At 39.8% G+C, this 26633-nt stretch overlaps 1 protein-coding gene across 5 annotated transcripts in view; it reads left to right on the top strand.

Annotated features, from left to right (window-relative positions):
- The window catches only part of LOC121320437 (pyridoxal kinase-like), a 166738-nt gene that overhangs the window by 132960 nt on the left and 7145 nt on the right, over positions 1-26633 (top strand). For all 5 annotated transcript variants that reach the window (XR_005950842.1, XR_005950843.1, XR_005950844.1 and 2 more), the window contains exons 9-10: positions 14402-14538; positions 14688-14754. Coding sequence is in view for 1 of the 5 variants with exons in the window: in XM_041258768.1 (XP_041114702.1) it covers positions 14402-14538; positions 14688-14754 (204 nt within the window). In the remaining 4 variants the exon portion in view is untranslated. The remainder of the gene's footprint in view (positions 1-14401; positions 14539-14687; positions 14755-26633) is intronic.

Raw genomic sequence — 26633 nt, forward strand, 5'->3', positions numbered from 1 at the left:
TAGTTTAAATGCTTCTGAACCTGCTCGAGGATCTTTTCTCCAAGTAGACTGGTTCCCTTTTTATTTAAGTGCAGTCCGTCCCGTCTATACAGGTAGTCCTCGTTGTAGAATGTGGTCCAATGATCAAGATAGGTGAAGCCTTCCCGTGTGCATCACGTCTTCAGCCATGCGTTTTGATTAATTATTTCCAGCTGTCCATATGGTCCTTTGCAAGGTGCCGGTAGTATACCAGAAAATACCACAGTTTTGGTCTTGTCTTTTAATTTCCTTCCTAGCTCTCTGAATTTGTTTTGCAGGGATTTTGGTCTGTCTCTTCCAATGTTGTTTGTACCGATGTGGACAACTACTACAGAGTCTTCTCCTGTTCGTTCTAAGAGCCTGTCCACGTTTTCAGTGATGTGCTTGACCGAGGCTCCCGGAAGGCAGCACATTGTTCTAGTAAGGGGGTCCAAACTGCGAATTGAACTTGCTGCGTTTCTCAATATGGAGTCCCCAACAATCATGACCTCCCTTCTTTTTGCTGTCTGGTCACCACTGTCACTAGGGTCCAGTATGTTGTTCCTTTCGTTCTCTTGTTGTTGGTTTTGCTCATCAAAATTTTGAAGTGACTCAAATTTGTTGGTTGTTTTGATTTCTGGTGGTTGTGTTTGAAAAAGTTCCTTCTTTTCCCTGCTTCTGCCTAACTGAACCCAGCTGTTCTGACCTTCTATCTCCCTGGTGGCTTTCAGTCTGTTAGGGTGGTGCAGACTTCCATGAATTGTGGGTGTGTCAGCTCCTCAAGATCCTGTTGCTGTCTCATTTCTTCCAGCTTCATTTCTAGCATACTTACTAGTTTATGCAAGTCCTGGATCGCGCGGCACTTTACGCACACTTGGTTTAGCTCTGCTGGGTTTTCTCGGATTTCCCACATCATGCAGGTGTCACAGATTACTGGCTTGAAGACCATGTTCATGTTTTTTTTTTTTTTTTTTTTTTTTTGTAGTTTAGTTTCTTCTGCAGCCGTCAGCCTGCTTTCAAACTGCTTCTAAACTGCTCTGCACTTTTCCACGCCTGTACTTCTCACACGCTGTTGCTGGGAAGACTGCCTCGTTTATAGCTGCGTTGTTCTGCTGTGCTGTTGGTGCTGAATTTGAATCAGCTGCTCCGAGTTTCAGCTTGTTTGTTATCAGAAAAACACATGCAGCTGTTTGACTTTGAGCTGCAGTGTTTCCCCAATGTCCTGTGTTTTCTGATTAAAGCAATTAAAGATGTAATTTCTCCTTACTGCTTCTAAACTGCTCTGCACTTTTCCATGCCTGTACTTCTCCTACGCTGTTGCTTCCACTCTCTGTCGCTGGGAAGACTGCCTCATTTAACTGCGTTGTTCTGTTGTGCTGTTGGCTCCTCCCCTCGCCCGTGTCTCAGAACGGAGCTGAATTTGAATCAGCTGCTCCGAGTTTCAGTGTGCAGGTGCAGGTGATCAATAAACAGACAGACAATTGTAATTCAGGTGCAATGTTGTTTAATGGTTGTATTTTGTAATCCAAATGCCTGATGGCGAACAATGTAAATCATAACAATGTCAGTGAGAAGCAATACAGCGGCATGTATTACTTATCTGTAATCCCCGTTGGCCCCGAAATAATAACAGTCCCGGTTTAATTCATCCACACGTGACACAAACACAAACACCAGTCCACAGTAAGTGCTCATGGTGAAAATACAGTTTTTTTAGTGAGAACAGTGAAGTGTTGTCTAGGTTCATGTTGCTTTTAGTGACAGCTTCTGGGTCGTGTTTAGCCATCTAAATAATAACACACAAGTATAATTCAGACACAACAATAAACAAACAAAACACTCACGATCTTATATCACCAGTTCTCCTTCTGGTTACATAATTTAACCATTCAAAAAGGAAAAGCTAACTACATCCCCTTTATATACCGTCAACCATGACCCCTTGGTTAACAAGCGCACCTCCTCCTCCAATCCGTGGATGCCACACTGTTAACCTTCTAGGTCAATGATTTAGTGTACCGTAGCTCAGTCTCCTTTCTAGATGGCTGACTTCTGCCTAACCCAGAGAATGAACTGTTGGGCCATCTAGTCCACTGTACTCTGTTCCCTTTACTGATCACTGTCATAGGTCAGGAAGAAGATCCTAACACCAAGAATCATTTAATCTATGTCACAGTTACACATTAAACATAGGGACTTTAGGGACTAAAGATGATGTATAATACATTTTATGAAAAATTTGCATTTTGCAATCAATAATAGCTGTATTGTTGTTGTCACATGACTAAAAATCCACAAAGCAAATCTGCCGGTGCTGCAAATCCTTCACTTGCGACGGCTTAGGTATTGAATCCCATTTGGTAATGGTTACTGTAGGAACAATTCAATAATTGATAATTTAATGTTTATCTGGGTTGATTAGTTCTCTTATTAATAATATTTAATTGACATGTGTGACAGGAATGGCTTTGTGGTGATGTCAGGCCAGAGGTAGGAAAAAACAGGCACTGCAGGGATTTGGTGCAATGGCACATGCGCCACTTTATTTTCAACAACAAAAAAATGAAATAAAATTTTTTAAACAGAAACACTTGCTCATAGAGCAAAATAAAGGCTTAAATAAAACAAATCACGAACACTAAAAACACAGGTCAGGCTGGGCAGATCGCTTTCACTGATCCTATGTTTACCTTTTTCTTTTCTCCTCACTCGCTCTCGTTCACTCCTCTGAACACCCACCCCAAACTGAGAGCGCTGCAGGTTTATATACCGTGGCCAAGTGGTTTAACTAGCTTGGCCCCTCGGCCACAATCTGCACAAGTTTATTAATGATGTGTGACTGCTGGCTAGTTTAGTAATGCATTAGCCAACAGCCACACATTACCACAAGGTTTTTAAATACTACTGGCAGAGGACCAGCTGCCGACCTCCCCTCCACCAGAACATATGAAAACAATAACAAAAACATACAGCTTCGCTGTCATATTTATAAATACATATAAATAAATAACAACAACAACAACAACAACAACCCTGCCCTGCCCCTTTTTTTAACAGTGTGCAGGGCTCTCTCCTGCTGCCCTGCTACAATGTGTTATAAAGATTGAGGATTTACTATGAACACATGCTAGACACAAGAAATGTTTAATGAATAGTAGTATTTTATTAAGTACACAAATATTAAACAGAAATCAGAAAAGTCAGAAAGTAAATCTCTTAGTCTCTAAGCACCAAACAAGTCAAAAACTCTCACTGCATTCATGCTGGCTAGCAAGGCAATTGAAATATGACACCACCTATCTCTGGAGGTGAAACACTGAGTGTACTTTTGCGATTCAGTGTCTTTTAAACCTGTTTTAATCTGAAAAACTAATATCTTAAACAGCTCTTGTGAAAATAAATTGGACTTGATGCGCTTGACAAGTGGTGAATAAATGGACTGCAAAGGGTTAAGTATATGGGAAGTTTATTTTTAAAGAAATTCTTCATACAATAATATGAGGTAGATTGCTTATAGTTACTTAATCAAGTTTCACGTAAAGTGTGCAAACTAAATAATTAACAGTTCAATTCTATGTACATGTGTTACAATTTATTAATTTAGTTTCATGAAAGGAAAATGCAACTGGAATTCTATTCAAAAGTTCCTTGAAGCTTAGACTTTTGGTCTACTGTTTTGGAAACAGTGTTTGAAGTGTGAAGTGTCCAGTACAAAAAGCTCTCCTTTCAGCAACAAAGTCTTCCATCACACAGTGGATCAAACTCGGCAACAAAGTCTTCAGTCCTCAGTATAGGATCCACAACAGTGTCCATCCACTCTGTCCTCTTCATTGAATATTTTAGCTACACAGGTTGCAGGGAACGGTTTCTTTTGGATACTGTGGTTTTAGGTGTACAGCAAACCCAGACTGGTTTGTCTGATAAGTCTCTGTAAGTTTTACGGCAGTCCTCCAGCCAGGCCTCAGTCTCGTTGCTTGTAGTTGTTGACTCGCTTGTAGTTTGCTTCCCCGTCTTGGTTCCATTTTTAGGCAGAGTCCCGGAGTTGCAGCTTTGTTTAGCAGAGTGACAGAACCTTGTTTAGCATTCGATTTGGAGCGCAAAATGTTTAGTTTTGCTTGGATATTTACAGTCTTTTCACTCTGCTAAATAGCCACTTTCATGAGATAATTTGTGTATTTTTAAGCACTCAGTCCTTTGATGTTTTAATGTCCTTTTCCACTGGGACATCACTAGTTTATGTCTTCATTGTGTCAAAACGATTGTTTCATTAATTAATCCAGTTACATTTCCAATACACGTTCATATATTATTATCATATTCAGAGAATATGTCCCACATTACATTTCATACTTAAAATATAACCATTTCCCTTCAGGTCATTGTGTTCATTCCAACGAAGCAGGCCTGAAGAGAAAATACATTTGTGTTTATATCCTGGGAGCAGAGACGACGTCTGACCCATAGAGGGCTCTTAAAGGAGCAGCTTTGATAGAAGTGTTCAGAAATTTCAGGCTATAAGAGGTATATCCCATTCGGTAATGGTTACATTTCTATTTCAGGGAACCGGGGTTAAGATAGTAATCCAATGTCATCTCTTATGTTATCTGCAGAGAGTTGTATGTTGTTCGTCTTAACTGATGATAACTATCTGAAAGCGACTTACAGGTATTACAGGGCAGTACAGTGTCACAGTGCAAGGTTAATAATTAAATACAATATAGTTTGCAGTATGTGCAAATTATACTACTAAAATACAATATGAAATAGGATGCAACAAGTTAGGATTACAACACGCTATAGCTACAATATCATATTAGCAGTGCAAGGATAGTGCATAGCTGTGGATCCAGTGATGTGGTGCGTAGGTCAGGCAAGTCCAGTATGTGGTAGGAGGGATAGATCCAGAGATCTACAAGTGCAGTCTAAACAGGGTTTACCCCAATGTGGCTGTTAGTTATTAAAACACAAGCAGGGAGTACACTGAAGAGTATTACTTACTTATTACAGCTACTCCTTTATCTCAGTGCAATAAAATACATGTAGCTCTACTTAATGTGCGGTCCCTATCTAATAAAGCTCTTTTAATTAGTGATCTCATCACTCGCTATAAATTTGTTCAAAAGTTTTCTGAAGTAGTTAGTCTATGTCCACCCATCTCAACAAGTTCTCTATCAATTGATGAGTTAGTTGACAGATACAACCATCAACTAAAAAGTGCTCTTGATACTGTGGCTCCAGTAAAAATGAAAACCGTCTCTGTAAAACGTAGGACACCGTGGATGAATAATGATATACATCAAATAAAAATAAATTGTCGCAAAGCAGAGCGTAAATGGAGAGATACAACACTACAAACACATTACGATATTTTAAAGCACTCCCTATCAAAGTATGATGCAGCATTAATGTCAGCAAGAAGTGCTTACTTCTCCAGTCTTATTGCAGAAAATAAGAACAATACTAGAGTCCTTTTCTCAACTATTGATAGATTAGTAAACCCATCTCTTTCACCTGAATATTGCATTGTGGCCGCACCCATTAAGTGTGAAGAATTCCGTAATTATTTTGATTGAAAAATACTTTGTATTAAGTATCAAATTCCACAAATTAATCTTGAGCTCTGTGTGCCACCAAAAACAATCGAAATATAATTACATTATTTTTCTCTGATTAACTTACAACACTTAAATAAAATAGTTATGAACATTAAATCCTCTACGTGTCTTTTGAATCCTATACCTACCAGTCTCTTGAAGGAGGTGTTTAGTAAGCTGTCCAATGATGTCCTTGATATAGTTAATAGTTATTTGTCATCAGGAAGGTTTCCTTCTTTAAAAACTGCCTTAGTGAAACTTTTACTTAAGAAATCGAATCGGATAGTTCAGTTCTAAGTAATTTTAGACCTGTCAAAGTGGTAAATGATCTACGTATAAGTACAGATTCCAAGTGTTTCTCTGTACTGATCCTTTTAGATCTGAGTGCTGTTTTTGATACTGTGGATCACAATATTTTAATTAATCATCTTAGAGAATGGGTGGGCCTTTCTGGTAGTGTCCTAAACTGGTTCCTATCCTATTTAATGAATAGACAGTATTTTGTTGCCTTCAGAGAATCTACATCTGGACTAGCTAATATTACATGTGGTGATCCGCAGGGCTCCATTCTTGGTCCCATGTTATTTTCTTTATACATGCTGCCACTCGGGGAGGTTATTCATAAACATGGAGTGAATTTCTACAGCTATGCAGATGACACACAGATTTCTATATCTGTTAAACCAGGTGACACAACAGCTATCAATGCCCTTTTCAAATGCCTAGCCGATTAGAAGCTGGATGTCTTACAGTTAAATTCCGATAAGACAGAAGTCTTTCTTTTAGGCTCTAATCAACAGATGGACTTGACAAATATTGATGTAGGTATGCTAAAATCAAATGTAAAATCTGAAGTGAAAAACCTGGTTATTTTTGATTCTGCACTTTCCTTTGAACCACATATAAAATACATTGCTAGAGTGTCCATTATTTAAGAAACATTGCAAAAGTTAGATCATTCTTGTCCTTGGATGATGCAAAGAAATTAGTACATGCTTTTATTTTTTCTAGGTTAGATTACTGTAACACTTTATTCTCAGGACTTACAAGTCATGCTCTATCATGCCTACAGCCAGTGCAAAATGCTGCTGCTAGAATGCTAACTACAACAAAAAATTACAGCTCACATTATGCCTGTGTTGGCATCATTGCATTGGCTTCCTGTGCATTACAGAATTGATTTTAAAATTCTACTTCTTCTTACTAGTTTTTAAAGCACTGAATGGACTATCTCCACAATATCTAAGTGATATGCTAATTCCTTATCAGTCTGAACTCACTCTGAGATCTGCAAATGCTGGCCTTTTATGTATTCCGAGGGTGAATGGTAAAAGGATTCTGTTTTAATGCCCCCACACTCTGGAACTCCTTACCACCTTTTATCAGAGATTCACCTTTTAAATATAGCTTTTCTATAACATTTTTTAAGTTTCATTTTTACTTCTGTTTTTAATAACTGTACTCTTTTCTTACTGTTTATTATTGTATTTTGTATTTTTTTCTGTATTTAATGCACTTTCAATTGTATTGTACATGAATTGTGCTATATAAATAAAGGTTTATTGTTATTATTATTATTATTATTATTATTATTATTATTATTATTATTATTATTATAAACAGATTATCTCTGGTAGCCAACAAAGAAAAGAAAACAGTAGCCCATCATAGTTTATTCTAATATACTTAACTGCTACACACTGCCAGCGTATGTTTAAAACTGCACTGTGTACAACATTAATATAGCATTTGGAGAAAGGCAGAGAAAACCCAACCACATCCTATCGACTTAATTTCATAAATTTAAATAAATGACCAACAAAATAATGATATACCATTCCCAGTGGCGGCTGGTGACTTCTAAGTCAGAAGAGGCACAGCTACAAAGCCAATGTATCAGACACCTGATACATTGATAAATAACATTGTTGCAAATAGAGGGTATGTAAACTTTTGAGAACAACTCAATATTAGGGCTGTCAAGTAACAGTTATCCTGTGATTAACGCGTTTGTTTCTTTGGAAAATTATTTTTTTAAAGTGTGTTAATCACACTTCTATGTCCTGATCTGCTTAGCATTTTGAAATTCATTGCCTCATCTTCAAGAAAGTGTTCTATAATATGCAATATTTTAATAAGCGAACAATGAATTAAATAAAATTTGGGATTATATTACACTGCGGATATATACAGAATAAAAGTTTCTGGTTTTGAAAAGACTAAATCAAGGCATGCCTCCCCTCTAGTTGGTGCCTTGACAAATTGTATTAGGAAGCAGTCATTTGTAATTTCCACCATTTCAATTTCGTCCATTATGCTCCCCACTGGGTTTTCCCTTTTTTATATGAGTAAGTTGAAATCCCCCATAGTATGGCTTCTTCTTTGCTACACACATTTCTAATGTCATTGTATAACAGATTATTTTCCTCGGTGTCTGTATTAAATGGTCTATAGCATGCTCCTGTTATTATGCCCTTTTAATTTTTTGTCCATTATTCTGACCCATATTGATTCGGCTTTATTTTCTTTGTCCAGGTTTAACACCTGGGCTTATGTATAGCGCTATCCCTCCACCTGTTCTGTCCTGCCTGTCTTTCCTATACAGTGTATACCCACAAATATTATATTCGTCCCCATCACTCTCAGACAACCAAGTTTCTGTAACACCTATCACATCATAGTTACTTGTTAGTACAGTAGCTTCAAGTTCTAGCATTTTGTTTCTGATCTTCTAGCATTTAGATAAATACATTTAATGGTTGTCTTACCTGAGTTGTTGCCCTTGTTTTGATGTTGTCTCCCTTCTGTTTTTTTGTTGATTTCTCCCCCTTTCTAGTTTAAATGCTTCTGAACCTCCTCGAGGATCTTTTCTCCAAGTAGATTGGTTCCCTTTTTATTTAAGTGCAGTCCATCCTGCTTATATAGCTAGTCCTTTCTGTAGAATGTGGTCCAATGTTCAAGATATTTAAAGCCTTCCTGTGTGCATCCTGTTTTCAGCCATGCGTTTAGATTAATTATTTCCAGCTGTCCGTATGCTTCTTTGCAAGTTGCCAGCAATATCCCAGAAAATACTACAGTTTTTGTCTTATCTTTTAATTTCCTTCCTAGCTCTCTGAATTTGTTTTGCAGGGATTTTGGTCTGTCTCTTCCAATGTTGTTTGTACCGATGTGGACGACTACTACAGGGTTGTCTCCTATCCGTTCTAGGAGCCTGTCCACGTTCTCAGTGATGTTTGTGACAAAGGCTCCTGGAAGGCAGCACACTGTTGTAGTAAGGGGGTCTAAACTGCGAACTGAACCAAAAATCATGACCTCCCTTCTTTTTGCTGTCTGGCCACCACTGTTAATAGGGTCCTGCATGTTGTTCCTTTCATTCTCTTGATGTTGGTTTTGATCATCTAAATTTTGAAATGGCTCAAATTTGTTGGATGTTTTGATTTCTGGTGGTTGTGTTTTTCTCTTTTTCCCTGCTTTTGCCTACCTGAACCCAGCTGTTTTGATCTTCTATTTCCCTGGTAGCTTTCAGTCTGTTAGTGGTGCAGACTTCCATAAATTGTGGGTGTACCAGCTCCTCAAGATCGTGTTGCTGTCTCATTTCTTCCAGCTCCATTTCTAGCATACTTACTAGTTTAAGCAAGTCCTGGATCATGTGGCACTTTACACACACCTGGTTTAGCTCTGCTAGGTTTTCCTGGTTTTCCCACATCATGCAGGTGTCACAGATTACTGGCTTATAGACCATGTTATTTTTTTATTTTTTTGGTTTGGTTTTAGTTTAGTTTAGCTTCTGCAGCTGTCAACCTTCTTTCAAACTGCTTCTAACTACTATGTACCTATCCCACGCTGTCACTTCCACTCGCTGTCGCTGGGAAGACTGCTTTTTTTATGTCTGTATCTGTTGTGCTGTTGGCTCCGCCCCTCCCCCGTGTCACAGAACAGTGCTGAATTTGAATCAGCTGCTCTGATCTTCAGCTTGTTGTCAGAAAAAGACATGCAGCTGCAGTGATTTCCCAATTTGTAATTTCTCCTTACAGCGTCTAACTGCTCTGTACTTTCCCACGCCTGTACTTCTCCCACACTGTCGCTTCCACTCACTGTCGCTGGGAAGACTATCACCACTCCAGGTGTGGTATATATCATGGGAACCGCACAGCCTGTCATGGCTTGTACCTTAGATTCAATAACTAGTTATGCCACCTTTAGCAGCAATAACTGCAACCAAACGCTTCCTGTAGTTATTGATCAGTCTCTTACAGCGGTGGAGGAATTTTGGCCCACTCATTCATGCAGAACTGCTTCAACTCAGTGACATTTGTGGGTTTTCGAGCATAAACTGCTCGTTCCAGATCCTGCCACAACATCTGAATGTGGTTTAGGCCTGGACTTTGACTAGGCCATTCCAAAACTTTAACTTTCTTGTTTTTCAACCATTCTGATGTAGATTTGCTTGTGTGTTTCAGGTCATTGTCTTGTTGCATGACCCAGCTGCACTTCAGCTTCAGCTCACGGACGGATGGCCTGACATTCTCCTGTAGAATTCTCTGATACAGAGCAGAATTCATGGTTCCTTCAATGATGGCAAGTCGTCCAGGTCCTGATGAAGCAAAGCATCCTCAAATCATGACACTACCACCACCATGCTTGACTGTTGGTATGAGGTTCTTACTGTGGAGTGCAGTGTTTGGTTTTTGCCAGACATAACGGGGCCCATGTTGGCCAGAAAGTTCAACTTTTGACTCATCTGTCCATAGAACATTGTTCTAGAACTCTTGGGGATCATCCTGGTCCTTTTAGGCAAACTTGACACAAGCATTCATGTCCTTCTTAGTGAGCAGTGGTTTCCGCCTTGATACTCTGACATGAATCCCATTTTTGCCCAGTGTCTTTCTGATGGTGGAGTCATGAACACTGACCTTAGATGAGGCGAGAGAGGCCTGCAGATCCCTGGATGTTGTTCTAAGGTTCTTTGTGACTTTCTGGACAATTTTTTACGCCTTGCTCTTGGAGAGATTTTGGAAGGATGGCCACTCCTGGGAAGATTCACTACTGTATCGAACTTTCTGCATTTGGACAATATGGCTCTGACTGTGGTTTGGTGGAGCCCCAGAGTCTTAGAAATGGCTTTTTAACCCATTCTAGACTGATAGGCATCAGGCATTTTTTGCCAGAGGTCTTCAGAAATTTCTTTTGATCGTGGCACAATGTGCCTCTAGAACCTGTGTGCTGACAACTTCACTCTGATGGTAAGGGCAAAAATTAGTCAGATTTATATTGTACAGGGTTGGCCTAAATCAAATCTGGCCTGATTATTAACCAAAGTATTCAAACAGCTGATGCTAATTTTCCGTTTAATTGGGTTGAGATAACTAACTTTTTCACACCTAAAGATTGCATGTTTGATTACCTTGCACACCAAACAAATGAAAGAAGCACCAAACTTTGGTTTCTTTTTTTTTCTCTCAGACTCCCTCTATATACTACTACAACCCACAAAAAGATCTGACCAAATTCAATGTGAAAAATGTGCAAAAATGCAGAAAATCAGACAGGGGGCAAATACTTTTTCACGGCACGGTGTGTGTGTGTGTGTGTGTGTGTGTGTGTGTGTGTGTGTGTGTGTGTGTGTGTATATATATATATATATATATATATATATATATATATATATATATATATATATATATATATATATATATACAGTGCCTTGCAAAAGTATTCAGACCCATGACTAATTCTCTCATATTATTGAATTACAAATGGTACATTGAAATTTTGTTCTGTTCGATATTTTATTTTAAAACACTTAAACTCAAAATCAATTATTGTAAGGTGACATTGGTTTTATGTTGGGAAATATTTTTAAGAAAAATAAAAAACTGAAATATCTTGCTTGCATAAGTATTCAACCCCCACACATTAATATTTGGTAGAGCCACCTTTCGCTGCAATAACAGCTTTAAGTCTTTTGGGGTAAGTATGTACCAGCTTTGCACACAGTGTCGGAGTGATTTTGGCCCATTCTTCTTGGCAGATTTGCTCCAGGTTGTTCAGGTTGGTTGGACGACGCTTGTGGACCACAATTTTCAAATACTGCCACAGATTCTCAATAGGATTGAGATACGGACTTTGACTGGGCCACTGTAGGACATTCACCTTTTTGTTCTTGAGCCACTCCAATGTTGCTTTGGCCTTGTGCTTGGGATCATTGTCCTGCTGAAAGGTGAATTTCCTCCCAAGCTTCAGTTTTTTAGCAGACTGAAGCAGATTCTCTTGCAGTATTTTCCTGTATTTTGCTCCATCCATTCTTCCTTCAATTGTAACAAGATGCCCAGTCCCTGCTGATGAGAAGCATCCCCACAGCATGATGCTGCCACCACCATACTTCACTGTAGGGATGGTGTGTCTTGAGGCATGGGCAGTGTTAGGTTTGCGCCACACATAGCGCTTTGAGTTTTGGCCAAAAAGCTCTATCTTGGTCTCATCTGACCACAAAACCTTTTCCCACATCGCAGCTGGGTCACTCTCATGCTTTCTGGCAAACTCCAGACATGCTTTCAGATGGTACTTTTTGAGTAACGGCTTCTTTCTTGCCACCCTCCCATGCAGGCCAGTGTTATGCAGAGCTCTTGATATGGTTGACTGGTGCACCATTACTCCACTCCTAGCAACTGAACTCTGTAGCTTCTTCAAAGTGATTGTTGGCCTCTCTGTGGCTTCTCTCACAAGTCTCCTTCTTGTTTGAGTGCTGAGTTTTGAGGGACGGCCTTTTCTTGGCAGTACCTGGGTGGTGTGATGCAGCTTCCACTTCCTGATTATTTATCCAACTGTGCTCACTGGGATATCCAAACACTTGAATATTATTTTGTACCCTTTCCCTAATCTATGCATTTGTATTACTTTATCTCTAACTTCTGTAGAATGCTCTTTGGTCTTCATTTTCCTTCAGATTCACAGCCTTACCAATGATCCTTCAACAGTGGAGTTTTTATCCAGAAAATGTGACAGCAACTTTAATGGTTCACAGGTGGAGGCCAATGGTAAGGTAATTATGTCCTCGTTAGGGCAATTTCTTTCATCGGTAAAAACCGGGAGCTTCCACAGCACAGGGGTTGAATACTTATGCAAGCAAGATATTTAAGTTTTTTATTTTTCTCAAAAATATTTCCCAACATAAAACCAATGTCACTTACAATAATTGATTCTGAGTTTCAGTGTTTAAAAATAAAATATCAAACAGAACGAAATTTCAATGTACCATTTGTAATTCGGTAATATGACAGAATTGGTCAGGGGTCTGAATACTTTTGCAAGGCATTGTGTATAGGCTCGCTCGGGTTCTTTTCCTTTCCCAAATCATGACCCAACACACAGGATTTGAAAGAATAAGAGCTGGTGCACACTTTTAATTATACAAAATAAACAAAAACAAACATCATCTAGCTCCTTCAGAGCTCTTACTAAACATCTGATGCAGATCCCCGATTAGCTTGCAGGCCGGCTAAGCCGTTTACCTGACAAATAAACAAAACAAACTACACATGTTTAACACAACACTTACGGTACATATGACTGCTTGGAAACAGAGCACAAATTCTGCTTCCTACTACTCAGTAGCCCAGTGCAGACTAACTAATTTAATGTACTCCCAGGTGCAGGGGATAATTTAAAATTTAATTAAATAAGTAAACAATTATGTTTTTGGCAGGGAGGACATTAACCCCCTTCCTGCCATGTTACTATACATATATATATATATATATGGTGACCTGGAGACTTGACACAGGCTTGCTCGGGTTCTTTTCCCTTCTAAGTTGAACACAAACACAACAAAAGGTTTCACACAGTACCTTTTGTATTTTATGGTTGAAAAGACCATCAACCGGGCCCTCCACACAGCCCCAGCCCTGGAGGAACTGGCTGCTCTCATTATATACCCTTCACCTGGATCTCATTTTATTTTATTTTTTTGATTAACAAGTGTATTACTGTCTCATGATTTTTTTATTCTTTTCATCAGTTAAATTATTTACATTTAAAAATGGTCTCATTTTACAAAAGTGTTAGGAATACAATTAGTTTTCCATTAGCAACACTGGTACCTCAGCAGAGTGTATCTTTTATAACCAAAAAAATGCAAGTTTTGCCCTCTTTTAATAGACAACATCTTTGTGACATTTTCAACGGAGATGCAGAATCGCATTCAAGTGCAGTTTTAAGATTACATTTAATAGAATCACCTTGTAACTGCATTTTAATATATTAAAAAAAAATACATTGCAACTGCAGTTTAACAGTAGCCTGTAATAGAATCACATTGTAAGTACAGATGAACTCTAGACTGCGATAATATGGTTCTGCCACCTGAAGTGTGTGTGTATGTGTTGAAGTGTACATGTATATCCATTGCTACAGCACCAGTTGGGCCTTGATGATGGATGTCTCTTGTGTCCTCGGGAAAGAGTTGCATGTTTTATCGTCTTACCTGATGACGGCAGTCTGCTTGTGGAATGGTTGGTTAGGGTTAAAAACCCCAGCACCACATCTCCTTGCTTTTGTGGCAATGAGTTCAACCCTAATTGGTGCATTAACATAGTTTATATATATATATATATATATATATATATATATATATATATATATATATATATATATATATATATATATATGAGAGAGAGAGAGAGAGGCAACCAAACTGTGGGAGTTTTAATCTTTTAATGTCTACAGCTGTAATAGATTACAATGTTGATATTTCTACTCGGGGTTTCTCTTACTCAATGTCCTGACACATGAGCATGGTTGCTTTTCTCCAGTTAATGCTGATGGAACTAAAGTGACACAGAGGATCAGAATGGACATCCCCAAAGTGGACGCTGTCTTTGTTGGGACGGGGGATTTGTTTGCTGCCATGCTGCTGGCCTGGACACACTTTCATCCCAATGACTTGAAGGTGAGCTTCACATAAATGTATGTTTATGTGACCACATGAATCATATAATACTTTTGAACCTGCTGTTACTATTAAGATCATTGACAAAACTATTCATGTATACTTAAATTGTAAGAATTCTAAAAACTATTTTTGAAATTTCTTTCCAGATGGCTTGTGAGAAAACTGTTTCTGTCATGTATCATGTCTTAAAGAGGACAATCTCATGTGCCAAAGGTAAATAGTATTTGATGTTTTGAGTGATTGATATCAGAGGTGTCCTACTGTTTTATATGATCACATTCTTGCTTTCACAACAGCCTTTTCAATAGTTCACCATAATAAGAAGTTTTCACCATAAAAAAGTCTTTCTGGTTTATTTCTACCAATGGCCAGATTTCAACACAGCTTAGAAAGTCGTCACTCTCTCTCCACAGTCATTGTTTATGTGCCATGGAAATTCTGGCCTGTGATTCGTTTAAACATCCTAGGAACAAAAGTATATTGAGCTGCTACCCTCACATCTTTACAGCTCCGGGCAATAGTCTCTCTGTCATGTGATTGATTCACATCACTGTCAGTCCCGCCCCTTTTCAAAGGAATGTACTCTATAGTTGGTGAATCACACCCATAAAACCTATTTTGCTACAGAAATGTTGGTGACCTGTTGCACGTGTAGTAGTATATTACTTCATTAGATGTCCAGCACTAAGATATTCGTGCCAAAAATGTTAACGTTTTTGTTTCATATGCGAAACACATAATAAAAGGCTAGCAAATATTTATGGATTTACAGTATGTAGTCATATTTACTGTCCAACCTTGCCTCACATTATTTAGACTGACTCATATTAACCCTTTGCAGTCCATTTATTCATCGCTTGTCAGGCGCGTTAGGTCCAATTTATTTTCACACGCGCTGTTTATTTTACACTCGCTGTTTAAAATATTTTTTTCAGAGTAAAACAAGTTTAAAAGGCACTGAATCACAAAAAACACTCAATAATATATCTCCAGCCAAGCCCCACCCTTTGTTCGCTGTATTTTTCACATACCTCTTTATAGATGTGCATACTGATAAATCCTCTCCTCATCACTCGTTTTATCACCAAACTCCTCAATAATGCGATCCAATTCATTATTTTATTACTATAACATCTAAAAAAGCTCTGCAAATGTCTGTGATATTCTTTGAGTGCTGGATGCAGAAGCAGCTATCTCCTTTGTTTGTGTCTGTCTTATATCTGTGGTACGTGGGGCTATCAGATACGCCCTTTTTTTCGGCTGCTTGCGGCTCCTATCAGTCTCACTCGGCCATTGAAAGGTTTTCCGGAGAAAAATAACTAGGGACTTGTGCTTTACGTCTTTTTGATGATTGTAAAGGGAGAATTGTAATGTCGGACCTGGTCCGACATAGGACCGCAAAGGGTTAAATATGTATTGCAAACTCAGCTTATAGTGGAAAATTAAATATCGGCACTATGCTTTAGTGTGAGAGGTCCTGAGTTTGTGCCCGCCCTCCGCCTGTGTGTGGATTGCCTCGCCCTGTGTGATGCGCCTGTCTGTGGGAACCGAGATCGCTACTATGTGTGTGTGTGTGTATATATATATATATATATATATATATATATATATATATATATATATATATATATATATATATATATATGGACTATAGTGGAAAACTATTGACCCTCAGGAAGATTATTGTTACCTCCAGGGTGCAATACCCTCAGCCTGTGGCTTCGAGCATTATAGCTCCCTGGCGATTACAGTAGTCTTCCCACGGGTCAATAATTTTCCACTATAGTCCATATATATATATACACAGTAGCGATCTCGGTTCCCGCAGGCAGGCGCATCACACAAGGCGAGGCAATCCACACACAGGCGGAGGGCGTGCACGAACCCAGGACCTCTCACACTAAAGCATAGTGCCGATACCGCTGTACAAAAGAGCCGGCTCCTTTGCAAGGAGCGTATATCGGGCTTATGTCTTTGTATGTGATTACACAACGCTACACTATATTAGGACTATAACTTGATTAAAAATTTATGGCCATTAGTTGATTAATCGGTAGATTAATCCATGCACATTTTTAATAAAGGTAACTCTATTATAGTAGCTGTTCTGCACAGTAATACAAAAAAAAAATCAATATAATCTAAAAAAAAATGTTTTTTTTAAAAGCATTTTTAATTTTATTTTAGTAAATGTAACACATATTCACAGAATAACTGTTCTTTCGGGCCACTGTCAGTCACATACCTGAAAACACAAGACAGCTGAGCTGCGTTTCCAACATCGGTTGTTTAATCTACCATTACAGCTACATACTTGGCTTCCTGTATTTCTGCATCTAGCAGAACCGGAGGCACCGAAGGGATTAAGCTGTTCCGAATCTTGTTAGGGGTACCTGAGAATACTGTGGTTATTGACATCTGATTGCTTAACATGCTGTCATAGTCAGCAATCAGAGAAAGTAATTCCACATAATTACTTCCATTTGAGGAATTGATGCTTTCATCGTACTCTCTGAATGCCAGTTCTTGCTTGTCAATAAGGCTGAGGCGATGCATCGATTTAACGATGCATCATATCATTTCACAAGTACCAATAGTCAATCCTGTGCATTGTTTTTGTGTAAAGGGTTTAAGCAAAGGAAAGCATACATTTTTTTTCATTAAATTTGGAATCTGCAATTATTTTTTGCATGAAGCGCAAAGCTTATCTGCTCCCCTCAGGTCTGACTCGTTGAATCTGCATGTGATTGAGCTCACCTTCTCCCCCCTGCCCCGCCCCCTGTAAGTGTTTACTGATGGGATTGGATCTATGCAAAGTGACATAGCAATTAGAATTATAGATATTGTATCATACGAGCTACAAATACAATGCCTTACGATGTTTGGCAATTATTTTCTAAAGACAGCAAGAAAGTAAAGAAATTAATGTTTGGGATACTCCAGTAACACAATTAATCTGTGTGACAATTTAATGAGATGCAGAGGTCACACGGAAATTAATTCTGAAGCCTTTAGGAATGAGGTTTACTTTTAAACAGTTCTTAATGAAATGAAAATGGTAGGTAAATCTTGTCTTTCTCCATGTTGATCTTGCAAGTTTGATAAAAGTTGGACGTATTCTTGGGTTAAAAAAACTGGTAAATCTTGTTAGTTTCTTTTATCAACTTCTAAAGTACTGTTTTTTTGTATTCAGCCGATGGACTTATAGTCCGAAACGCCCTGATAATTGATTTGTAATCAATTATTCTACCTTTTTAAGTACCTAAAATATCCTTTTCTTTTTTGTTTTTCATATGATCATTTTAGTACACAGCAGTTTTCCTTTTCCTATATATATATACAGTACTGCGCAAAAGTTTTAGGCAGGTGTGAAAAAATGCTGTAAAGTAAAAATGCTTTCAAAAATGTTAATAGTTTATTTATCAATTAACAAAATGCAAAGTGAGTGAACAGAAGAAAAATCTACATCAAATCAATATTTTGTGTGACCACCCTTTGCCTTCAAAACAGCATCAATTCTTCTAGGTACACTTGCACACAGTTTTTGAAAGAACTCGGCATAGGTTGGCCCAAACATCTTGGAGAACTAACCACAGTTCTTCTGTGGATTTAGGCAGCCTCAGTTGCTTCTCTCTCTTCATGTAATCCCAGACAGACTCGATGATGTTGAGATCAGGGCTCTGTGGGGGCCATACCATCACGTCCAGGACTCCTTGTTCTTCTTTACGCTGAAGATAGTTCTTAATGACTTTCGCTGTATGTTTGGGGTCGTTGTCATGCTTCAGAATAAATTTGGGGCCAATCAGATGCCTCCCTGATGATATTGCATGATGGATAAGTATCTGCCTGTACTTCTCAGCAGTGAGGAGACCATTAATTCTGACCAAATCCCCAACTCCATTTGCAGAAATGCAGCCCCAAACTTGCAAGGAACCTCCACCATGCTTCACTGTTGCCTGCAGACACTCATTCTTGTACCGCTCTCCAGCATTTCGGTGAACAAACTGCCTTCTGCTACAGCCAAATATTTCAAATTTTGACTCATAAGTCCAGAGCACCTGCTGCCATTTTTCTGCAGCCCAGTTCCTGTGTTTTCGTGCATAGTTGAGTCGCTTGGCGTTGTTTTCATGTTGGAGATATGGCTTTTTGGCCACAAGTCTTCCATGAAGGCCACTTCTGACAGCTGTTTCTGTTTTGGTTAATGATTGTGTTTCAACCTACATATTGAATTGATGATCATTAGCACCGGTGTAGCTAGGAATGGAAATTTGGGTGGGCCCCAACTTCGTTTGGATGGGCAAGTACCTAAGGTCTGACGTCACAGGAAATAGTTTACATTACAAACATGATTTAAATCAATTCAAACTCTGAATACATCAAATATCTCCCCGGGGTTTGAGCAGAGCAAAGTAGACTGAGAATGTATGGTGCCGACTGAAGCAAGACGAACATTTTTTGTAGTTTATAACAGTACTTGCACGTGTACACTACAAATACAAAGCACGCTCCACACAACCTACAGAAACAAACACACCATACATAATAACTGCAAAAACCATTTAATTTGACAAAAAAAGCGCAAACAGAAACAAAAAAAATCCCCAAACAAAAAGCTGTATTGCTTTTTTCTTAGCTGTATTGTAATCTTTCAGCTATATTGTAATAACTTGTTAACTCTGTAACTCGCCCTGCATAAGTGCGTCTGACAAGCAAAAATAAAAAGTCAGGCTAAACTCCTGCTGCCATCAAACCAAAACTATTTGTCAGCATTCAGTCAGCTGTCTTAATCCTGTTCACTCAAGCCTTTCTACTAAACTAAACTCTTAAAATTGTGTGCATATTTATTTTGCCATGTTGACCTCCACACTGCTAGTAACAGTAACAGTAAATTAAAAAATGCACATTAAAATAAACGTCTGTATTGAACAAATCCGCTCCAACTACCTCGCTAGCTGTCAATCAAATGTGACTTGCACATGATTTGTTGTGTGAGAGGAAGATCCATCCCAAATATTGCATCACAATTACTACATTACTACGCCACTACGTACGAGACTGATTGAATATTTGGATGAACATATGAAAAAGGGAAGCTTAGTTAAGGCCCAACATGGGTGCTGCTCCGCCGGCAGCAGGGAGAGTCAGGATGGGGGCACTCCAACAGAGCAAGGGCGAAACCAGGCCGCTGGGCCACCGGGACAAAGTGAAAGCGGGATGCTACGATGAGCATGCCTCCGGTGAGGCCTGTCAGGCTATGTTTCAGATGGTAGCCCAGGCTAATGCCTGGAACCAGGCCCAGAAGGCAGTGCAGTTAACAGTGGCCGTGGAAGGAGAAGCACTTAGGGCCTTACTCAATCTGAGTGATGAGGAACGGACAGGTTTTCACAATGTTGTCACTGCCCGGAGCATCGCTTCGGGGGCACCGAAATGGCTATGAGCCTGCGCCAGCAACTCTGAGGACCCCGAAGCTGAAGAGGGATCCACCAGCCTCCTGTGGCCCGGTACTGCCCCACGAAGACCCCCGGCTGACACCCAGGGCCATCTCTGCTGGCGTTACAGCCAATCAGACCACATTCAATGCTTCTACCAGGCCCTCACCACATCAGCTACCTTCCAAACTGACCTCCAGAAGGGAAACTACCAGGGGCCAGTGTAGATGGGACACCGCTAGCCCCAGCTTCAGTCTCTTACAGACCGGTCAGTGTGCCCGAGCTGGCCTCACGGGGAGTTCCGCCACCTTGTCACCCATCATTCGCCGACCTCAAGGTCCTGGCCTGCTGGTGGGTCAGATTTTTGCTGGAGAGTACTTCCACACTGCTATCCGCATTCAAGGGATAACCTGCTATGCCCTCATCGATACAGGTTCTGCAGTCATGCCGGTCCGCCCTGATGTTTAAACAGAGAGAACTCGAACGGAGCCTACAACTGTACACCTCTGTACAGTCACTGGAAAGGTCACACAAATGTTAGGAAAGGACAGGTTTGCCATTGAGGTGGCTCAGCAAATGGTGCACCACCCTGTCTGGGTCGCAGATTTTCAGGAGGACCCCCCTTCTCCTTGACCCTGCTAGGAAGGATCGCTACAGGAAGGTGCGCCGCTGTTAGGCAGACCAAAGAACCTGTTGCTCATCCCCAGCCAGTCACTGCGAGGTCATCAGAGCGTGTGACTGGTCCTCACTGCTGTACAAGGGCTGCTGCCCGACCCCAAGCCATCCACCAGCCCGGCTGGGTCGCCCCGGGCAAATCTTCATCTTCATCTGTCTTCTCTCCATCATCTCCCTTTCCAGTTGGATCTCTGTCACCGGAAGATCCAGCTACAATCACAGTCCATGCTGTCTGGAAGCAGAGCTGTGAAGGGCTCTGCTTGGAACAGCGGTGCCAGCTTTGGGACCTGCTGTTCGAGTTCCACCACAGTTTTGCTGTCTCACCGGAAGATGCAGGAAGAACCCAACTGGTCCAACATCCTATTAACATGGGAGATGCCTGCCCCATCAAGCAGAAGCCATGCAGCATGCCTCTTGGGCACCAAGAGGTTGCTGACCGGGTCCCAGAGGAGATGAGAGTTGCCGGCATCATCTAGACAGCAACTGAGGTTCTGTGTGTATTATTGACATCTAAATGAGGTTACAGTTAAGGATTCCTACCCGCTCCCCTGCATCGATGAGGCTCTGGACCTGGTGGCGGGGTTGAAGTGGGTGTCCACGCTGGACCTCTGGAACTCTGGTACTGGCAGCTAGCCCTCTCCCCTGAAGCAAGACCCAAAATGGCGTTCTCAATGGGCCACAAGCTGTGGTGGTTCCAAGTCATGCTCTTTGGGCTCTGCAATACCCTGCCCATCTTTGAATGCCTAATGGAGAGAGTTCTCTCTGGAGTGCCCCCCACTCGCTGCCTGGTCTATTTGGATGACCTGCTGGTCCACGGAGGCACCTTCGAAGCCCTGGCTGCACTAAGGAAGGTGCTGGGGAGACCTGGGCCAACTTCAACCTGCACCTCAACAAGTGCCACCTGCTGTAGAGAGAAGTTTCCTTCCTGGGCCACTGCTTGAGTGCTGAGGGGATCACCACGGATGCAGACAAGATCGCGACCATGAGGGACTGGCTGGTCCCAGCTAACCCTTGCCAGGTGAGGGGTTACTTGGGGCTTGCCTCTTACTACAGTAGGTTTGTACAGGACTTCGCCACAGTTGCCACCCCCCTGCACAGCCTCCTTAAGAAGGACAAGCCATTCGAATCAATCCCCAAAAGACAGGAGGCGCCAAACAGTTTGAAGAGCATGCTGTGTCAGGCCCCTGTGCTAGACCCACATCTGCCCTTCATCCTCAACACCAATGCTAGCGATGAGGGGATCAGCGCTGTCCTGGCCCAGCAGTCTCCAGAGGGGGAGAAGGTAGTGGCGTACTACAGCCGGATGTTCAACAGGACTAAATGTTATTATTTCATGACCCGGAAGGAGCTGTTGGCTGTCGTGGATTCTGTGCGCCACTTCCGACATTACTTATGTGGACTGCCTTTTGTCATTCACACTGACCATGCAGTGGCTGAGTGTCAGGTGGCCCGGTGGATCGAGCAACTGCAGGCCTTCTAGTACACCGTGCAGCATCGGGCTGGAGAGAGACACTAGAACTCGCCGGCCCTGCACTAAGGAGGGCTATCAGTACTGCAACAGGTGGGATGAGAGAAAGACAGAGCTGCCGGAGCTGGAGGGAGACGTCTGTCGGGTGCTGCTGCCAATGGAGTCAGGGGACTAGAGGGCCTGTCAGGAAGAGGACCCAGACCTGAGGGCCGTGCTGCAGTGGCTGGAAGTGGGGAGGAGACCCAGTTGGGAGGAGGTCGCCCCGATGTCACAGACAGTGAACGGGCTGTGGGCTCAGTGGCCCGGGCTTGCCCTCTGAGATGGGTTGCTGCAGAGGAGCTGGATGGAGCTGGCGACAGGGGGGACTGATGGCAGATGGTGGACCCCAGAACCTGTCCTCGTGGGGGGACAGTGTAGTGACCTGTGGAACTGCTGAGGGTGCTGCGTCCTTAAGGGACACTTTATGTTGTTTGTTTGAAGCAGGTGCATGTATTTTTTGGGATGGGACCATGCCAGGGTTAGGTTAGGTAAGCAAAAGTGTGTGTGTGTGTGTGTGGAAGTGAGTAGTACTGAGAGAGAATGACAGTGAGAGTGAACCAAAAAGAAGCTGCGTAGACAAAAGTTGCATTAGAATTGGATAGATTCATTTTCTACACAAGGTAATGGTTGCGAGAACCAGCACTGGCATTTATTGGATCCAAGGACGACACAAGCTCCAGTGCATTATTTGTCGAACACAACTCTTAAACCTGCAGCATTGAGACACCATTTATCTACAAAGAATTCAGAATGTGAAGAAAAAAATAATTAAACAAAATAAACAGGAACTTTGCCATCAGCAACGTTCAATATGCGAATGACAACATTCCTTCCTGACCTGGTAGCGAAGATTGAATCCCAGGTAAAAAACTAATAAACACAACAACAACAAAAAAGCTTATACCATTAACTGTTTACTGGATTTGTATTCAGTATATAATCTATTTATGAGTGAAAAAACTTAAAATTGATGTGAGCTTGGCTCTACAAATGTAATTGATACTGTTAAACGTATACAATAAAGGTAAATATTCTGTCAATCCGATTTTGTCAGTCATTCACTTGCACATCAGAACATTTTTTATCTAAATCCATAATATCATTTAAAACACTTTAAAACTAAATGAGTTGTACCTGTTAACTTGCATTTATAGTAAATTATTTCAAACCAGTTGCACACATAGAAAAACATACTGCCATTTGCAGTGCTAAAAAATATGTAAACTAATTTAAATATCATATCGTAGATATTGAAATTTCAGTAATCTTAGAATAAAAATGGTTCAATAATCGAAAACTGTAATTTTGATATCGTGGCAACCCTACCCGATACAGCCATATAGGAAATTGTCATTACATCTGAGTAGAGAAAGTTCAGTCAAATATAAACAGATATAAATTTTAAAAGTTTTTATTACCATGAATTTGAATTAAGTTAACTGCAGTTGGCATTTTCACTTATAATGATTTAATTGGGTAATCAAATAATATTTGTGTTTCTGCTGTTTTTTGTAAAGATTGTTAATTTCAATGTTTGGAACATAAAAAATTAATTACATTTAATAAAATGCAGAACTGTAGGTTATAACATTATGGACTTAAATGAACTGCATAAAGTTCAAAGTGCGTCTGGGTCAACAGCTATTAATAAAGTATATTTCGCTGCCATTACAGCTGGTTAAGAGCTACAGACCACTTAGATATTAAGCTTTTTATATGATTATGCATTTGTCTAATAGTGTCAGAAAATAAACAGAATTGTATACATTTAAAATTGCAATCAGTTTGTTTTGATATTTTAATAAAATCTCTGGTTGACAGTGGAGCACGTTTGAGCACCCTGGTCATAGGAGCGGATGCAGCCCATCAGCAGTGCCTATAGCTGGGGTACAGCGTGGTTGCATTGGATCTTAACAAGGAAAAAACAAAACAAACAAAAAAATAGGTTCAGATTTTAAAGTCGGTGCAAAAAGAAATAAAGTAAACAAAATACAGTAATTGCTGAAATCAGTGTGTATTGAAATGCAGTAAACGGTTTTGTTTGTGTTGAGTGACGCCCATCAAGCAAGAAAGCCCGTCTGCCTGTCTCTGAGTGTAACTGGTGGTACAAACAAACAAAGGCTTGATGGGTAAAATGTTAAGCTGCAAGCGTGATTATTAAAACATCAAATGTACATACCAATGTGTATAAAGCATGTAGGTAAGCAGTTGTAGTCTACATTTTTATAGTTTTACTTTACAAAAAAACAATTCATTCAAGATGCAGTATGAACATAAATAAGTAAGTCAGTAAATGTGCATATCTACAAAAATAAAGGAACAATTAAATCAGCAGTAATAAGTTTAAGCCAATGTGTAGTCTCTATATCCAAAGCATAGGGACTGTTTTGTACTTGTGGAAGGTTACGTTCAATAAAAATGAATTACAAATGTAAAATCTTATTGTTTTTTAAAAAATTAACAGAGCAATTTTATAAGCACAATAACCTCCGACAGGATGCGCAGTAAGACGTGTTAATGCACTTTTGGGTGGTTGAAGGCACTCAGCCTAGGGTCTTGTGCCTTGCAACGCACCCAGGTGGGTCATATATAACAAATACTAGCATTACTACCATTTACAAAAGTCAAGCAATTCATTACAGAAAAGCTGCAGTTTAATTAACTTTAATGGCACAGCTTGAAACCACAAAAGTCAGGAAATGTCATACCACACATTAGGGTTGGACGATAATGACATTTTCAGCTATCGATTGCCATCTGTAAATTATTACGATAATAGTGATTAGCGGCCCAATAAATAAATAAAAATATCAAATTTATACTTGAGCAGCATGATAACCACCAGTCTAATCACTGAGTTTGTGGGAAGTTTTTGAAAAAAGGGATTAAAATGGTACATTCTGCCACATGTTTGCATGGTTTAAGCATGTGCTATAGTAGCGGTCTTATTGTATAGTCTGACAAAGTACTCCATTAGTGCAATGAAGGATCTTTATTTCAGCACCGCTCACATCAAGGCAAGATCAACAACTTTTTGAGCACCAAGGCCCCTGCAACACAAGACTGGCTTAAAATGTGTGTGGAATTGGTGACCGCATCTTTAGTTGTGTACAGTAATATAGGAACTAGCATGCTGCAGCTCCCATGCTCAGTGTTAGTGAAGTTACACAGACAGCTCTTATTACTGCACGTTACTGTTAATTTCAGTAAAAACAAGTAAATTGCATTGAGGTCGTTCTACTATTTACGACATTAAATACACCACAGCAAGCACATTTCAATACATTTTTGATATTTTCACAATCTGAGAGCTAAATTTATTTATTTTTTTTAAACAGTACACTTCCAAAATACAGTCCCAATTATTTCTATGCGTTCTGCTTTCACCTTAAAATGGTCAGTTTGAGAAATAAACTTTGTTTTCCATGCAACAGTTGACCCTGCTTTAGTCCAAAACTCCAATTACCATGCATGCTTCTTTGACTGAGATATTATCAGCTCATTATCTAACTAGGGAATCTGCTGCTCAATTAAATGATCCTTAAACTTCTGATGGTAAACAATGCAAACGGAATCTATTTTACCTGGGATAGTTGTGGTTGGCTTGACTGACGAAAGAGAACGTTGGTTTATTAAAGTTCACTTTTTTCAGCTTGATACGGTAATAGGTAACAGGTGTAGGTGACAGTTTTTAAAAACCTGATATCTGCAAAAAACGTAAACCTTGTAAGCTTGGCTCCCGTCTTTACATTCTCATTCCCATCATCAGGGGAAAACTGAAAAAAAAAACTATGCAGGTTCTATCAAAGGGCCATCTGTCTCTGCTGCATACACCTTACCGGGAAACAGGTTTTAGAAAAAGCAAAACACACAATTTCTAGTAATTTAACAAATAATCTTCATCAAAAAACAAATTTCATTTAAAGTTCATGACAAAAGTACTGGCACCCCTGCTTTAGTATTTTGTGTGTCCTCCTTTTGCTTTTATTATTGCTTTTAGACGTTTATAATAATTCATAACCTATATGTTACATCTTGTTGGTGAAATATAGGCCTATTCTCGGCATATTTCCTTCAGACTGGGTACACAATTCTTGGTTACAGATTTTTTCAGATCAGCATTTCTATTGGATTGATACCTGGTGATTGCGAAGGCCATTTCAGAACTTTTACTTTGCCAATTTCAATGTATTTATTTGTAGCACCTTTCATAGTACAGTATCTCAAAGCACTTCACATATCAGTTAAAACAAAAAGTAGTATGCAGTATCAAGAAGTAGTTAAAATTACAAAATAACAACAAATAATAATAATAATAATAATAATAATAATAATAATAATAATAATAATAATAATAATAATAATAAAACAGGAATTTAGCAAGTGATAGATAAAACACAAAATTACAATAATAAGCAAATAAAATAGATACAAAACAATTATATTTGTAATTCAGGTTAAAATGGCCAATATAACTAAAT

This window comes from Polyodon spathula, chromosome 9 (assembly GCF_017654505.1).
Source record: "Polyodon spathula isolate WHYD16114869_AA chromosome 9, ASM1765450v1, whole genome shotgun sequence".
In the NCBI taxonomy this organism is placed as follows: domain Eukaryota; kingdom Metazoa; phylum Chordata; class Actinopteri; order Acipenseriformes; family Polyodontidae; genus Polyodon; species Polyodon spathula.